The 18,038-nt window shown below is 33.8% G+C and overlaps 1 protein-coding gene and 1 long non-coding RNA gene across 3 annotated transcripts in view; one reads left to right on the forward strand and one right to left on the reverse strand.

Moving 5' to 3' along the window:
* Positions 1-642: 642 nt before the first annotated feature.
* On the forward strand, positions 643-5,539 carry LOC141504381 (uncharacterized). The gene is made up of 3 exons (XR_012473339.1): positions 643-781; positions 1,093-1,246; positions 3,337-5,539. It is a non-coding gene; the product is annotated as an uncharacterized LOC141504381 (long non-coding RNA).
* XRN2 (5'-3' exoribonuclease 2) overlaps positions 2,321-18,038 on the reverse strand; it is a 101,169-nt gene continuing 85,451 nt past the window's right edge. The window contains exons 29-31 of one of the 2 annotated variants that reach the window (XM_074209336.1): positions 11,492-11,555; positions 6,735-6,870; positions 2,321-4,609 (exon numbers count right to left, since the gene is read on the reverse strand). In XM_074209336.1, coding sequence (XP_074065437.1) covers positions 4,547-4,609; positions 6,735-6,870; positions 11,492-11,555 — 263 coding nt within the window. In that variant the 3' untranslated portion in view covers positions 2,321-4,546. The remainder of the gene's footprint in view (positions 4,610-6,734; positions 6,871-11,491; positions 11,556-18,038) is intronic. The other variant, XM_074209335.1, reaches the window with a different exon arrangement.

An 18,038-nucleotide genomic window follows, 5' to 3' on the forward strand; every position in this document is an offset into this window, starting at 1 on the left:
TATAAAGGAATTAAATTAGATGGCATCAGCCATGATTTTTGTATGGCAACAGAAAGAAGTTGAGATGTTTAGCTAAAGGCTGAGATAATGGAAAACAAAGGCATCTTATCATTAAGATTCTGTGAAGAAAATAGAACTAGAACTAGAGGTAGAGAAAATCTAATTTGGATCGTTGAAGGTACCCAGATTTCAAATTTACAAAGCCTAATTAGCCTAACAAGGAAATCTAAAAGATTGGGTTCGGATTGAGGCGGGGGAGAGGGTCACTGTATTTTAAAAGCGCCACGTGCCAGCTGCATTCATGGGAGTGAGTTCAGCCAGAAGGGCTGTACAGAGCAAATGATAATGTTTAAAATTATAACTTTTGCACGCTTCAGGCAGCAGTTTCCCCGAGAAGACGGGAGGGAGAGTCGTAATCCTCAAACCGGTTCTCATCGCCTCTAACACAAACTTAGGGGAGAGGAGAGTGGTTTGGGGTTAGTGGCCGCCGAGTATTTACGGAGGGGAAGCGGTGCCCGGCACTGGATGACTTTAGTTCACGTTGTCGACCACCAAATCGGCTTTTGTGGAGGTTTCTTTTCCTTCCTTAGAACCCGCATCCTTTCCTTTGGGGAGGGAAGAGCCAAGTGTTTGTGACGTCATGACCGGAGAAGCGAGGACCGCTCACCTAGGCCGGGCCGGCCCTGGAATGGAAGAGGGGAGGGCGGCTCGGCTGGCTCCCCAGGCAGCCTGGAGCCCGCCGTGATTTTGGCGAGCAAACACTTCCTAAGGCGAGCTTAAGGTAAACAGGTGAACGTCGGGCCACTCCTGCTGGAAAATGGCATTTATGATGAGTTTATTTTTTTCTGCCAAGATGGGGACGGGTGTTTTAAAATGACATTTTCTATCACGACCTTGCGAACTCCATAACTCCGTAACTAACTCTATCAGACAAGGTCCGTACCCAGATACCTAACCTTCTGCCGTGGGCAGGGCACTAAGTCCGTCCGCTTTATTTAGGATCGCCAGAGAATCAGGGACATGGCCCGAATCTTGCTGGAAACAAACCAGGCTCCTAAAGCCGAGGATTTCCTGTCACCTTTTCTCTTCTAGGCTGCCTGTAACAGCGGCTCTAACGCCGCAGGTGCCGCACCATTGGCAAAGGAGCACGGGGCAGGGACCGCGCGCTAGAATGCAGCCCCAGGGCCGCGACGGGAAGAGGCCGAGGCTCCAGGCAGCCCTCCTCGTCTCACGCGGGCTGGACAAGGTGGGCCGCACAGGCTCGGGCATCCCGATCCTTTCTTTGAACGCGAACACGACTAATTCTCCATTGTTTTTCTTATGCATGAAGGCTTTCAAACCAAGCAGTCACTAGCTCCTTCAATCCCCTATCCGGTAAAAGAATACCCTTTCTTCTCAGTTCTTCGTAGTACTTCAAGAAAACTGCGTTTTGATGTCAAATCTCTACTTGACTTTTGCCTTCCCGAGGGACGTTTCCCAGCCCCCCATTCCCAATTTGTATTCTTCTTAAAGCCAAGAAGCTGTGGGTGGGCCATTTTTAAAGGCCACACCCACAGAGACTATGAAGCTCTCGGGCCAGAGGCGGCTGGGAGGCTAGGGACCACTGTGCAGTGCAGGAACCAAGTCCTTAAAAAGCAGTGGAATTGAGCACAGAATAACACAATAGACCGAAAACGGGGTGGGGGGTGGGGGAGAGGCCTGAAATTCAATATTGCCAGGAACTGAAAAGCTGCTTTATTTGCAAAGCAAGAACACATCTCCCTATCTTCATTCAAAAGTAGATTCTCTCACAGGCATTAGGAATACATTTTACTTAATGGAAATAAATGTACATTGAATATTAAGGCTTAATAACTTGCTGCAAACTACAATCTTCAGAATTGGAAACCAGGACATTTGTGTATGCTCAGCCCCCCCCCCCCCAATTGATTAAGCCAAGGCCATTCTACTGAGGAGTTGGGAAACCTTGAAAAGTTTCCAAACCAAATTGACTTCAGCAAGCACCTTGTAATCAGGTTATACAATTTTCTCCAAGCGGCAAAGCAATCTGCTATGCTACTTAATCTATTAGAAAAAGCTTATTTTTCATTATAGAAATAACAAGCAAGAGCATAAAGAGTAACAAAAACCTACAATGTAAATCTGGTCTAATAGAAACCACCCTTGTTCTAAAATTATAGAAAAAACATTTTAAGAACTACATATATGAGTCCTCAACACTGAAGTGCATCTGCTTCCAGGAGTTATTTATATTAAAATTTATAAACAAAATTGCCAAGTTCTCCAGAGATTTTCTATTACAAATGACATTTATATTAACTTTTTTGGTTTAATTTTACACCATTTTATTTGCAGTATTTATTACATATTTAAAACTACAAAACCTTTTTTATTTTCTATGTATGTAGAAATGGAACAGTTTCCCTGAAGGATTTATAAAAAGATATACATCCCATCTACATGAATAACAGTTATTAAAAGAGTAAGGAAATGAGAAAGAAAAAGTATCAGAGAAGAACATGAGCATCTCCTTGAAGCAACAGCAATAGTTTAAACATTTAAACTTACATAATTATGCAGAAATAAGATTTGGAGTTAACGGGACCTTAGATATCATCCAGCCCAATCTCTCCCTCACTCGAATCTAACTCGGACTCACTGAAACTAACTTGTCCAGTCATCTAGGCAAATGGCAGTTAATATTATTTGTCATCTCATTCCAAAATGATTTTTACCACACCACTCACTGAACAGAACATGATCCTTACATGGCATGATTTTTGAAGACTATTTTTCTTCCTAAAACCACATGCTTTGATAAAATGGTTTCCAAAAACTTTATATTCAAAATTTATATTTAAAACTGATCTAAAAATCCAAGGTACTTCCAGCTTAACATGATATGACGGGTGAAACAAGATGAAACTTGCTAATTTCTATTTTTGAGAAAAGAAAATGCTATGAAACCTCTCACACAAAGACCAGATATGAAAAAAAAAAGGATTAAATGCACTATTGGGGCTATGTGCTACCTTCAGACACATCTACTGGTTTTGCAGAATTTTAGATAGCAAGGAATTTTTAATGAAATGGAACAATAACACAAAAATTTGTGTTCAGCTTATCCATGGCAGAATTCACATTCACTTTAATATGTACTATTACATATTTCATTATTGCACTAAAATATGATGGTTACAGTGTCAATAACGTAGATGAAAAATTCTATCACAAACATTCTGTTCTGCTCATCATTTGGAAGTTAAAAAAAAAAAGCCTAATTTCAAAATATCTTCCTCTCAAGGCTAAAGTGGTGTTTCTTTCCTTATTCACTAGGATTAACATCTGTGCCCTTGAAGATGGCTCAAGCAAAATGCCCATACCAGATGGTCCAGGAGAAATTATTTCTTCAAACAAGGACTGGAAAAAAAGGGGAAAACGCTTCAAAAGGCTACAATTTATTTTATAAATTAAAAAAATGGCAAAAGATGAAATGTTCTAAAATAATGAAACAAATATGAAATCAGTGAAATGTGCAACCTAAAAATGTAATCCAGATTACGCATAAAAAAGTGGCTATGCTTAAAGAACAAAGAATACCTAACTTTTATTGAAATTCCCAGTATTTTCTTAAGGACTTGGAACAAATCCTTACAAATTAAGAACAGGTAAGAGTTTCCCCCCAAATTCTGACAATGCAGAAACTTTACAGAAATATGAATTTCAAAAAACACATAAAGTAACATCACAATTTCAAAAATATAAGCAGTCAAGCTAATATTGTTGACAAGCACTATGGAATATGTATTTTTAAAAAAATCATTTCAAGGACTGAATCAAATTCAAATCATAAAGTGCCAACTGTATTATTAGCCTGCTTTTTAATAATGATTCTTTTTTATGTAATGATAGAACTAAAATAATCTATGCAAACACTTCCTAAAAATTAACACATTTTGGCTTTGACTCTGCTATACACCTAAAAAAGTAAAATATTGAAATGTTGGGAGGAAAGAGAAAAGAACACAAGAGACCAGTGTTTTAAAAACTGTTTTTTTTTTTACTAAAGTGGTCCAGAAATTTTCAGACAGATACAATAATGTTTTTTCAAAGGAATATTGAACAGTAGCTTGTTTTAAACATGTGTTTTCTAGCTGGTTGAAGCTTCTACCTGAAGTGTTCAGACCTAATTTTTGTGCATTAATTAAAAAAATCAGTATGTATTTTGGATGAGCTAGTGTACACTGTTTTGAAATTCACAGTAATACAGATTGATTCTTAGCTACGATTAAAAAACCAGTACTTTTCTATTCATCAAATATCTCTCACAAGTAAAGTAGTAAATTCAAATCCACTGTATTATGCATTACACAATTGGAAAGCAACATAAAACACTGAAAATCAGATCTGTAAGAAATATACACGGTTAAAACAAATACATCAAGTATTGTAGTTCTTAAACTACTGTTTGATAAAGATGCTTCTTTTCCACAAACAGCATAAAATCGTAGAATGATGAAAGGATTTAAGAAAGCTTTACAAAAGCTTAATTCCAGTTGTATCTTCCTGAGGGAGGTGGCAAAGGGTAATTCCTTCCAGGGCCATATCCCTGTAAATAAACAAAAGGAAGAGTTTATTTTTTGGATTAACATCCTTACGAATAAACTAACTTTTTTGTTCTATTTAAAATTATAAGACAGTATATTTTGAAGATAAAGGTAGCAAAGAAAGATCTAAGTATGTCTTAACAGAATATACAGATGGTTTCCTAAAGGCAAATATTTTTACCCAGAAAAAGTTGTATTAGACTACTTGATATCAAGATTGTAGCTGCTTAAAAACAAAGTGACTGACAACTGACTTTAAAATTTTAATTGAGTATTAACATATAACCCAGCTTCTCTTCAGAATCTTTAGGCTTCAATGACACTATAAAGCACAAAAAAATTTTTTAAAAAATGATCACCTGTAAAATTTGTAAAAAAAAAATCACAAACACATTTTAGTAATGTGCTTAGAACACTTTTTTGGTAGTTAAGCAGGTCAACTATGAGGTTTAAATAAATGAGCAATTAAAAATTCTCTGAACTAAAGGGTCAGTTAATTTTGGAGGTTGTTTCTCCTAACATAACATGCATGATACAGTGAGATGTTGAACAATCCTTTTAGGTCACAAAGACCAATGCTACAGAATAATCAATTACTGATGAAACAATTAAATTTCAGACTTTCAGTGTGCCTGTAAATAAACATCCTTTCAAATTTCAGCACAAGATAAATGTGTCACTATTTCTATTATTATTCCCTTTTCAAGACTCCAGGACTCTGAAATAGATCCCCAAACCAGTTTCTGATGCTTTTTACTTCTACTCAGATCAGTGAAGTGGTTTAATTTTAATAATACGAACATGTACAGTCCTTTAAGTTCACAATGTAAGCTAAGGTCTTTGTTAATTGGGTTTTGCAAGAATACTATGCTTTTGCCAGCGATTTTTGGCCATGTAATCCATGATATAAACTTTGCATTATAGAATAGTTACAATGGAGGACCATACTTCTCCTTCCATAAGAGGAAATTTATAACACAAAATAAACCTATTTTAAACTAATGACTGATTATAACTTGACCTGTGGTTTCAAATTGCTTGTATGAAGAAGAATTTTGTGAAAAACAAAAAAACAGTTCCAGATTTGGCAGTGTTCTAAGTCTTCTGATTTCTCCTCTAGAAAACAGGGGAATTGGACCGTAAGATCCTTAAAAGTTTCTTCTGGTTCTAATATCATGATTCTAGAATATACATTACGCATCTTTATATACAAAAGAACCCATCAACAGGATCCTAAGATGATAGTATTCAATGAAAGTCTATAAATCCTTTAAACTGGTTCAACAATTTTACTAATTAATCATTCTAATTATGAAGACTTATCCCACATGCTCCATGAATAAAACAAAGGGGAAAATATGAATGTTTAAACACTGAGGGGAAAAAACTAGTAATGGAAACAAAAATGGTAGGAGATTAAAAAAGATATATGGTAGCAAAAAAACTTAGCCTAGAAAAATGTCAATTTAACATTTAGAATATTTAAAAGTGACCTCTGGGCTATATGCATTATTTAAATATTTCACATCATTAATCCCAAACTCTTAACAAATATTATGCCACATTAATTAAAATGATATGACTATTCCTTGGAAGTCACTTAAAAAAAAGGACATATAAATAAATGCTAACCAAAATGCCAATGTGATTCATGAAAAAGAACTTCTGATGTTTCAGATACAGAATTCTTTTAAATAAAAAAGTATATGGCATATTTCAAAATCCTCGAATAAGTATATGGCATATTTCAAAATCCTTGAATACTTTTTGAATTGAAACAAGTGTCACTTAAATGAACTGATAGATTTCAGTGTTTGATTCTCTTTAATGTAGCCACTAATTTCTAAAAATTTATATAAATGGACCCTCATTTGGAGTTTATCGAGTTTCTCAAGTGCACTGGTAACTGGACAACCCTTTAATTATACAGATGCCCATATTATACTGTCGATAATAGTATATAATCTTCACCCAAGTTCAATGGAGTGGCACTGAGTTAACATTTATAATCTCCATCTCTAAAGTGCAGTTAAAGCTTATAAAGTAAGCATAACAGATTTTATCATGTAACCTAGTTTAAAGCTTCATAAGAAGCCTAGTAGCAGAGAATATTCCATGATGAGTTACCTGTCTCCCTCCTCGATCATCACGTCTTGGTGGATAACCGCCTGGGCCTCCTAATAGTTGATATTGATTTTGCTGAAATGCTGCATTTTGGGATTGTAGCATACGATTCCAAGGCAGGAGAGGTTCAGCTGCAGCTCTATTGGGGTGGGGGTGGGAGAGAAGAAAAAAATTCTAAATGGAAAATCTTATATAAAACTACAATTTTTTCAGCTAACTCAATTTATCTCATATTTATGGCACTGAAATGTCAGGAACAACTTTCCATTATCATAAATAGGAACATTTATTCATTACATCCTCTTCAGCCTGACATTTCAGTAAGTAGTATTAAAATAAAACAAAATCTAAGCTAAACTCAATTGAGTAAATTAAGCCTGACTTTTCTAAAAGGTTTTTTGTTCAATGAATTTTTTGTAAAAATCAGTTTTCAGCAACCTGAAATGTAGATTTAGATTCAAAGATCAAGTTAGCGATGTCTAAGACACTATGCAAAGAATAAACATGTGAAATACAAGAGAATGAGCCTTTATTTTTTTAAAATGTCCAGACTCTTTCTTGGAGTCCATTCTTTCTAGTTAATTGCAGGTTGCAAATGAATTCTTACTGCTGAGTATTTTGAATCTAGGGTAGGGGCCTTAGCTGTTTTTTCCCATCCATTATTCTGCTCAATATGTCAGAAGGTCTGATCGGGAAGAAACCTTTTCAAGTTCTATTGATGCAGCTTTCAATTGACCATGGTGACCTAGCAACATAAGCACTAATTGGCATGGACTGACTGACATTTGGTGTACAGTTTATATGGGAACACAAATTCAACATCTATTATAACCCAGTTTGTCACCCCAGATTACTAACAGAAAGAAATGTTTTAATTGCCTTCAAGTGTCTATTTTAACTTTATGGATATAAAGCAACAGGTATAATGTACTAAATCATGGCTTAATTAAAAATTTTCATGAAAAATGATACAGCAATGATATAGCCTCTAAAGGCAAGCAACATTTAATGTATAACTTCCTCCTTGATCCTTTAGACATTTTTCCCTCACATAAAATGATTTTTTTTAATAGAACATTTACTTCAAGGGACAAAAATGATAAAGTTAGCATTTTCAAGAAGGCATACTTTCTTATATAAAGTGCTCTATTTATTGAATAGCCAGGAATTGTGGTCAAAGTTACAATTTAAGTCTTACTGGAGCATTTTTAGGGATCTGGGTATTAAAACAGATGAATGTTTGAGTCTGGTGGGTTAAATATTCTTCTGTTAACTATGAATTCAAGACTGATTCAGCTTCCCTTCCCCTGTCTAAACCCCTCTTTTAAAAAAAAAAACTTCAAGGGTTTGGGGGGCTTTTTTTTTTTAAATACCAAAGATAATTATTCCTGTATGATGTCTGGAAAACAAGGGCTGCTTTCTGGAGAACTTTGTGCAATAGCTAAGATTATTTTTAGCTAATACTTTTAACCATAACTTAATTAATGAATGTATTGTTATATGGTTCTAAAAATACAACAATTCAAAAGAACAAGCTCTGGATCCCAAGATTCAGAAAACACTCAGATCTAGCTTTGAGTTTAAATTTTTTTCTGGTTCAATTTTTTAAAAAATAGACTAAATAAGACTAAATCATTATTTGATAGTGCTATATAAGTGAAAAGTGAAAGTTATTGTAAACAATGATAAGCAGAATCTATTTCCAAGAAATGGTTTACCTAAGGCAATTTAGTTTTGATACATGTGTCAGGTATATATTTTATTTTAATTTCAAGTTTCAAAAAAACTTACTGATCTTTGAAATGATTACTATCCCCAAACTCGATGATGGATTGAATATTAGTTTTTGCTTTGAACTAAAAATTAAGAGTTTAAAAAAAACTCATATCTCTGATTAACATGTTTTTTATGGGGTTTTACAAATTGAGATGACAAAATCCTCAAACCAGTAGTTAAAATAGGAATGCTGTATGTGATCTTTCCCTGTCATGCATGAAGACTTATTGTGCAAAAAGAATTATCAATATTTGATCATTCATTTGTAAATATTACTCTAGAAAGAGATATTTATAAGAACATTTCCTCATATAGGAAATGATTTTAAGAATTTCATTAAAGCAGATTTTTAAAATTAGTCTAAATTAATATTTTTAATTTAATAATTATTTAAACTACTCATTTAAAAATTTAACAACTAAAATAAATCTTATTTCAGACATCCAAATTATTGATGATCACTGATAGCAATGTGAATAGTTTTAATATTTATATTTCTTAAGTGAGAGGTCTTTAGCAAGTGTTTTGTGACAAATTAAGTCTCTTTTCTGAAATGACTTTAAAAGACTGCTTAAAAATGAAATACACACAAGGCAAAAACAAAAAAGTAGTTAACAGTTCATGCTTTTATTTTGATTTTTCCACTTATATACTTTAAATTCTCAGGAAGCTTAGGTTTATGGCAAACTTAATTATCTCTTTATGTGTATTAATCACAAGTGAATCTTTTGTCCTATCAGAAATGAAACCTATAAACGGAAGTAGAAAAAACAATGGAGAATCTATAGTAAAGGCTCAACTCTACTGTAATATTTGCCCAGTTGCATGCAATTGAGTAATGAAAGCCTCCATTTGCAAGTAAACACAGAGTGGGGCAGAGTTCAAGTTGCCATGGGAATCTTAGCATTAGATTTTCTGATTCTTAAAGCAATTAAATTCTTTGGTTTAGGATTAACACTGATTTTAGAAAATCACATTTTTAATATGTGGAATAAAATGCAATATCAAAACAAAATAAATTAGGAAGAGGTACAAGAAAGTACAATTTGATGCACATTTAGTTATTTTCTAGTTTCCCAACATAATATATTTATACTTGCAAAGCACATGCCAAAGTCAAATTTACACATGCACATTCTTGCTTTTCTCCTCTCCTCCCTGTCTCTCCATCTTTTGCTTCTCCAACAATTTAAAAATATTTAATTTTTTTAAAAATTGAGATGATATTCTAAGTTATTCAAAGTTATAGTTTAAGTTATTTAAGAGTAGCAAGTTTTAACTTCCAACTCTAAAAATGTCACCCTTTTTCTTAATTTTTGCAGTTGGTTTTCATGGTAAATTGGAGTTTCTAGAGTAACTTATATTATCCTCTCAAATTATTTTTTAGAGTAAGAAAACCAAGTTTACATTTAAAAAGATATATTACTGTTTATTTGATTTAAAGAAAAAATAAGATTGATAAGAAAAAAAGCTGGAGAATTACAATGGCAAAACTGGGCATCTGCAAAAGCCTTCTAGTAAGAAATCAAATTCTGACAAGATTATTTGAAGAAGGAAAGAAATAGTTTATCTAACGAATAGAAAGTTACTCAAAAGCAGGAACTACCTCTTTTACATCCTTTGAATTTGCAACTGAAATGTAAGCATCAAAGATAAAGTAGGCTAAATAAATATGTGCTAAAAGAACAGTTTCAAGGTAAAGAAAGGCATAGAATCATAAGAACAGAGAGAAAAAATTATTTTTGAGGAGCAGATAATCTAGAAAGGCAACAGTGGAGGAAACATCAGGTCCAAATCAACCTTAATGTGTTCAATGCAAACTTTTACACAATATTTTTAGTAATATGTATGTCATTCAGCACACTTAAATGTAGATTATTTAGTGTTTCTAAACTGGGAAACTGACAGAATAAATGAGATGGCAATAAAATAAGAGTCAGGATAAATACAATGGACACTACTAGCATTTGTAAGATTGTCAGTTATGGACATTAACCAAAATATTTTTTCAGTGTGCCACTATTCTAAAATTGGTTAAAGAAATTATAAAACTGGTACTTCTAAGGCAACTCCTGGTCAAGTTTTGATCAAATGGGATAGCAGTTTACAATCCAAAATAAATAATTTAGAAGAAAAAAGGTATTTCAACAAGCCTGTACAGGTCATTTCTTAGCTTTATTGGTGCTGCCAAGTATACAAACTATTTTGCAAGCTATACTTTACAAGGTATTCTGTGGATATCAATATAATTATTCATAACATTCATAGCTTGTCATTTGTAGTCTGACTTAAGGGCACACAACTTATCAATGAAGGAACACATGTAAAACATCCCTTATTACTAAACCATGTCACATTCTTTCTATTCCATGGTACTTATTAGACTGCAGATTCCATAATCCTCTTCTGAGTCCCTTCTGCATTTAATTCAGTTCAGTCTTAAGTAGTTAAAGAAACTGTTTTCAGTGGCAACTAATAACTACTGACCTACAGTGACACTGCCCTACAATAGGCTTGTCAGCCCTGAAAAAGTTGTACCAAAGAAGCTGATTAGGACTTCAAGAGGTTTGTAGCAAGAATCAATGGTTGGTCTGTGCTAATGCTGTCCTACCAGCACAGAAATGATAAAAGTGGAACACCATTAGTTATGCCTCATTAAATTCCACAACCCTCCAAAAAAGAAATTTGTTTAGCCTGTCCAAAATCTAATGCAGTTTTAAGCTCTCTGTGCTGAATTTCATGGACCTCAATAGCTTCAATAAAATAAAAAGGCAAGAACCAAGAAAGCATTAAGTTACATAAAACTTAAGATTTCTAAAGCAAAATGTTTTCTTTTCAAAAGAATTGAATCATACTTTCCTAAATTATAAATCCAAAGGAGATCTTAAATATCTTAGAAGAAAATTTCAAACAAGAATCTTGACTTCTAATTACCCCCCCAAAAAAAATTGGACATAAAAAAATCTCTTTACATTAATTATTACCTGTCAAATCTTGGTTGATGGAAAAGGGGAGTGGGGCCTCTCCAGGAATCATGTGGTCTCATATCTATAAAATGGATGGAAAAAAATGAAGGTTTAAAAAGGGAGCACAAACATAAGTCACCGCTAAGATATGTATTTTCTAATGATGGGGGAAAAACCCCGAGAAATAACAAACACTGAATAAAAGCCCCCAAAATACTTCAATTCCTTTTAAAAGACTAATCTTTACATTTTGCATTTGATGTGGACAAAATAAATTATTTAAGTCTTTTGGTTGGGGCTAGTTATTTCAGTTAATATGTAAAATAAGAGAAAAATAAGTTTAATAATCTAAAATTCTCTTTTATACAATGGTAAAAGTGAAAAGCAAGCTGATCTACCTAGGTATCATTACATTAAGAGACCCAAAATCTCTCTTAAATACATGGCAGTAGATCACGAAGAAATTATAAAGACCACCCACTTTTCTATTGTTCTCTTGTAGTCAAACTTCAATGCTAATACAAAGATGTAGAACCAACAACATTGCTTTAACAAGACACAATTAAATGACTGCTGTTCTTCTAAACAAATTGACCAATAACAGGATGAAAGAAACAACCAATCAATAGCTCCCTGGTCAGTTCACAGCACTCAGCAAATTGTGTATCAATCAAAAGCTTCAGTTTCAGTGACATCTTTGATGATCTTCAATGGCATTTAAGTGTGACCTAATTAAAACAGCTGGTTCCAGGAGTTGTCTAATGAGAACATTGTGTTGATAGTTAACACCCTGTTAAAACTGGCAATATGCATCTGACAACAAGGCTTAACATAATGTATTCAGGCTCACATTTTAAGGAAAACAGAAGCTACAACTTACTCTCCTTCTCAAACCACATATGCAATACAGGCATTAAGAAAACTGGAATCTTTATCCCTTAAAAAAAAGATGAGACACATTCTATGCTTTATTTTACAATAGTGTTCTAAAAACTACTAGAAAATGAAAAAAGAAATCACAAGACAAAGGAGAGAGACAGCACAAGGCAGGTGCTTTTGCTTTCAAGATATTTTCCCAACTCACATTAATTTTCATCTTCAGCAGTTCTGCTACTTCTATCTTGGGCTTCTTTCCAATCAAAACACAAGCTAATAAGCATGCCACATTGAAGCAAGTTTTCTATATGTGGATAAGTTATACTTGTGGACTAGATCTGAGCAACGCTAAATTTGAAGTTTACATGTCGTTAAAGTTATAATACAAAGACCTGGCCTTTTTTCTCCTTCCTATTTCCAAGTAAGTGTGGTAGAGCAAAATTTCATTGCAAGCACTAGATTTTTCTACCAGGGAAACTAATTAGATTTTGGAATCCCATCCTTTGTCATTTGTATTATTTCAAAACTAAATCCAAAAACTGAATCTGAGTAGTCAATAGGATAGAGATTACTCCCCCTTTAATTTGAATTAAATACAGAATTCATTTAGTGACGAAAAGTAGAACCTAAGTTCTGAAATTAAAGCAAGTTTTAATCAAAAGAAAATGATGAGTATATGAGGATACTTTTGTATGCCAATGTTTTCCAATTTTCATAAATAAGTAATACCCCAAATTTGAATGGAAATTCAAATCACATAAATGACAGAAAATAGAAAAAAGAATGTATATCTATATATCTCAATCCATACTCTCTCTCTCTCTCTCTCTCTCTCTCTCTCTCTCTCTCTCTCTCTCTCTATATATATATATATATATATATATATATATATATATATGTAAAATATCTCCAATCTGTAAAGTCTTTTATTTTTAATTACTACAATTTCACAGGCAGAATCAGTAAGAAAATGGTGATTATATGACATACAATAGTTAAAGTTTTTTAAAGAAAACCCACCATTTGACCAGCAAGATATCTCCCTTTTAAAATTTTACTTTTTCATTTACATGCAAAGATAACTTTAAATATTCATTTTTCTGTAAGCTTTTGAGTTCCATATTTTTCTATCTCCCTCCCCCATCCCCAATAATCTGGTAGTTTATAAATGTATAGCTTTTCCTGAGTAATCTGATACAGATTATATATGTAAAATCATGTTTCATATTTCCACATTCATCATGTTGTGACAGAAGAATCAGAATTAAAGGAGGGAAAAATCGTGAGAAAAAAAGGAAAAAATAAGTCTGCATAAGATTTCATTTTAGTTTTTATCTCTGGATGTGGATGGCATTTACCATCATCACAAGTCTTATAGAATTGTCCATGGTCAGTGAACTGCTGAGAGAAGTTCATCAGTTGATCATATTCAGTTCATACTAATTTTTCAAGTATTTTCTGAAGTTAGTCTGACCATGATTTCTCACAGAATATTATTTCATTACAAAAACTTGTTCAGCCATCCTCAACTGATGGGCATCCCATTTTCCAATACTTTGCCATTACAAAAAGAGCTGCTATAAGTATTTTTGTCCACGTAGGTCTTTTTAATTTTTTATGATTTCTTTGGGATACAGACCTGGTTGTACTGCTGGATCAAAGGATACAACATGGTTTCTTTCTACTGATAAGGCATATTTACCTCAGTATTACGTACTATCTTTAATGTTTCATCAATGGAACTGCAGTAGTTGCTCTAGTCTGGCCAAAGAAGTCTCCACTGAATAAACACCTTTGTCAGGTTATTAACTTTGCTTATAATAGTACCTCTGGTATTAAGTATGAAGTTAAAGCTATGAAAGATATCATCTAGGAGTGGTAAATGGAAATTAGTGACAGAATTTGTTATCAAGAAACTGTTCTTTTAAAAAATAAATTAAAATTTCTTGATAAACTCATTTTTATAGAGCCCATTAAAATATTTTAAACTCATACATTTCAAAGAGCAATACCCTTCTGCAAGATGCTAAGGAACTAAAAGTTTTCCAATATATATTCACCACATGACAGAATTACTGCTTCTATGTCAGTAATTCTTAATGATTTTGGGATTATGAACCCCTGCCCTTCCCCCCCCCCCTTTGGAAATCCATGGCAGACCCCTTCTCAGAATATTTTGAATTATGTAGAGGAAATTTAGTCAACAAACCATTAAAGAATACCAAGCTCAGGAAACTTAGGTTAAGAATTCCTACTTTGTGTAAATATAAAAAGTGTCATCAGATTATTTGCAAAAAATGCATTTTTAAAAATATTCTTATAAACAAAGTTAACTAACTGTAAAGGAATAACTAGGAATGACTCACTGCTCCTAGAAGAACTGCTTAATTTTAAATGCAACTATACATTTCATATTTCCCCATGTATAAGATGCTCCCACATAAGACAACTTAATTTTGGCACCCAAACTTTGAAAGAAAAATGTATTACATAAAGTTACTGAACTTAAGTCTTATTCATCAAAAAATTTATACAACTCTCTTCATCAATGCTCTCCTGACTGTGCTCTGATCTATGGTTGACCACAAGCACTCTCTGGGCAAGTCTGGTGTGTGGATACACAGTTAGTCCATTTCATTTCATGAACAAGAAGCACCAATTGTGTCCTCCTTTGATATCAGTCACTTCTTTTTCATCAGCAATTCTTCTTGCCTCATGCTGAACCATCTTTGTGGACACAGGGACTCCAATTGTTGATCTTCAACCTATCTCTTCAATTCCCTCTCTAAATCAGGTTATTTTGCTGACTTGTCTCTCATGGCCTTCTTCTGCGTAGGGTTTTCAGTAGGGTTTCTTCTTCCCAAAATCAGTCTCAGATTGCTTTTCTCAGTTGGAGGAGAACCAAACATGTCATCTGTACGATTTTCATTCACTTTAGCAAACTGGATCACTTTTAACTTGAACTCAGCACTATATGAAAATCTTTTCTGAGCAAAATATAGCAAAATGTAACAATATACTGGTAACAAATGCAAAACAATGAGAGCAAAGAAAATAAGTGCAAAAAAAAGCAGGAAATACAAGCAAAAAAAAAATTAACCACCATGTTAAGACGCTCCCAGTTTTTAGACCCCAAATTTTTCAAGAAAGGGTGGGTGGGTCTTATACATGGGGAAATATAGTAATAGAAATATCAATAAAAGACAAAAAATGAAGCTTAATGCCATTTTTGACCCATATTAGTCCCCGCTATAGAAGCCACTGAAATACTGCTGTCACCCCTTAGCAATATGCCTGTATACATTTAAAAAGTTTGTGATTCATACAATCTTTTTGTTATGGTGTGTGATAAAAATCAGAAAATATTTATTTCTTGAGTATTTGTAAAAGGTTTCATAGAAAGGCATGGTAAACTAAGTGCTAGACTTGAAGTCAGAAGATTTATGCTCAAATTCCACCTCAGATAACTACTAACTGTATGATCTAGGGAAACTGTAACTTTTAGTCTCAATTTTGTCATTTGTAAAGATGAGAGGGGATGGAGGAGTTAGCAAAAATCAGTCAACAAGTATTTATAAAGCATCTACTGTGCACCAGGCATTGAGGGCAAAAAAAGCTGGGGTAGGGTGGAGGGAATTCTTTGTTATTTTTGTATTTAGGGCAATGGGGTTAAGGGACTTGCCCAAAGGTCACACAGCTAGACAATTATTAAGTGTCTGAGACCCAGGTTTGAACTCAGATCCTCCTGACTCCAGGGCTGATTCTCTATCCACTAAGCCACCTAGCTGCCCCCAGGAATTCGTGCTCACAACGATTTCATAATCTAACGGAAGAGATAACATGCAAATGACAATGTACATTAATAATCATGGTGGGATGGTACTAGCATTAAAAGGAACTGGGTAAAGTTTGTATTTGTAAAAAATGGACCTTGAAGAATTGAAGAAAAGTCATCAAAGACAGGAAGTGAAAATGAAGAGGAGGGGAAGGGGAAAAGATTAGAAAGATAGGAAGGGGCCTTGCTATGAAGGGTTTGGGCTATCAGAGGATATTATATTTGATCTAGAAGCGATAGGGAGCCATTGGAGTTTACTGACGAGAAAGGGAGAAGATCAATATGACATCTGAGTAGAGGAGAGACTGGAGTAGAAAGAGACTTGAAGCAAAGAAATCAACCAGCAAGTCATTTCCATAGTTCTAGCTTGAGATGAGCAACTGCAGCAGGGTGGAAGTGTGAGGAGAGAAAGGGATATATATACAAACAAGTTATGAAGGTAAAATCAATAGGGCTGGCAACTGACTTGATAGAGGGATGAGAAGAGAAAATGATCCTGAGACCTAGGTTGTACCTTAGGATGACTGGGAAGATGGTAGCCTAGACAGTAATGAAGGAATGTAGGAAGACAAAAGCCTTGGAGGGAAAGATGAGTTCAGTTTTAGCCATGTTAAGTTTAAGATATCTATGGGGACACCTAGTTTGAGATGTTCAACAGGCAACTGGAGACATGAAACTGAAAATCTTAAAGCTCAAGAACGAAGTTATAACTACTAGTTAAGTAGATCTTGGAATCTATAATCAATATAGAGATAAATGATAACCAAATTCATGGTAGCTGATGAGATCACCAAGCAAAATAATAGAGAGATAGAAGAGGACCAAGGAAAGAGCCCTGGGAAAATCCAAGGTTACTAGGCATGACCTGAATAAAGATCTAGAAAAGGAGACAGGTGTGGACATAAAAGTGGACAAAGAAACTGGAGAAGTGTTCCTTCTAGTTCAAGATCTGTGACTGTTAAGACATAGAATTAGGAGTCTAGTCAATCTTTAAAGGCACATTTTAACATAAAATCTTTCCACAATACAGCTTATGAAATTAAAATAAAAAATTAAAAAAAATAAAAAGGAAATTCCATCTCCTACAAATATCAGCAAAACTGCAGAATACCATCAAACATATATGTATTAAATTACTGTATATTAAAAGTCAAAGCTTTCATTGAAAGTATTTAAATGTAAAAAGTTTTACTAAGTATATCCTTTTCTGCCCAATAGAGCAAAAGCTTTGAGGCCATGAACTTTTCACATCTGATAAAATCCATGGACTCCTCAAAATGTTTATTTTTAAATGTATAAAAATAAAAGATATAGAGTTATAAAGAATATCAATTATACTGAAATGAAACTATGAAAACTTTTTTTTTAATGCTCAGGTTAATAACCCTTGCTCTAAACTACCTGGCACAATTTGCCTTGATAAGGATTTGATTGGTTAGAAATGTTGTCAGTTACTTTCTATTCTCTATCCCCCAACCTAAATATACCCTTTTCTTTGAACTAAAACCAAATGTGAATATTTTCAAATTAAACTTTTGCAATTCAAGAGAAAACATATGAAGACTATTAAGAATCATTTTCTAATCCAAAGGGGAAAAAAAGGATAAAAGAAAACACCAAGACCACCTTTAATCAAATCTCTTTATGCAGCTCTGAGGAACATACACAGTCCTTAAGTATTCATAAGCAGAAATATCCAGTTGTATGAGTAATGAAGTAGAATTTAAAACAAACTTATTACCATTCATTTGTATGGCTTTGACAGAAGATCAATTTGAGAGTGTGAGTGTGAATTGCACTTCAGAAAGGTTCAGCAGGAGAGGAAAAAAATGACAGTTAATATTTTCTTCTGGC

This window comes from Macrotis lagotis, chromosome 1 (genome assembly GCF_037893015.1).
Source record: "Macrotis lagotis isolate mMagLag1 chromosome 1, bilby.v1.9.chrom.fasta, whole genome shotgun sequence".
NCBI classification, from domain to species: Eukaryota; Metazoa; Chordata; class Mammalia; order Peramelemorphia; family Peramelidae; genus Macrotis; species Macrotis lagotis.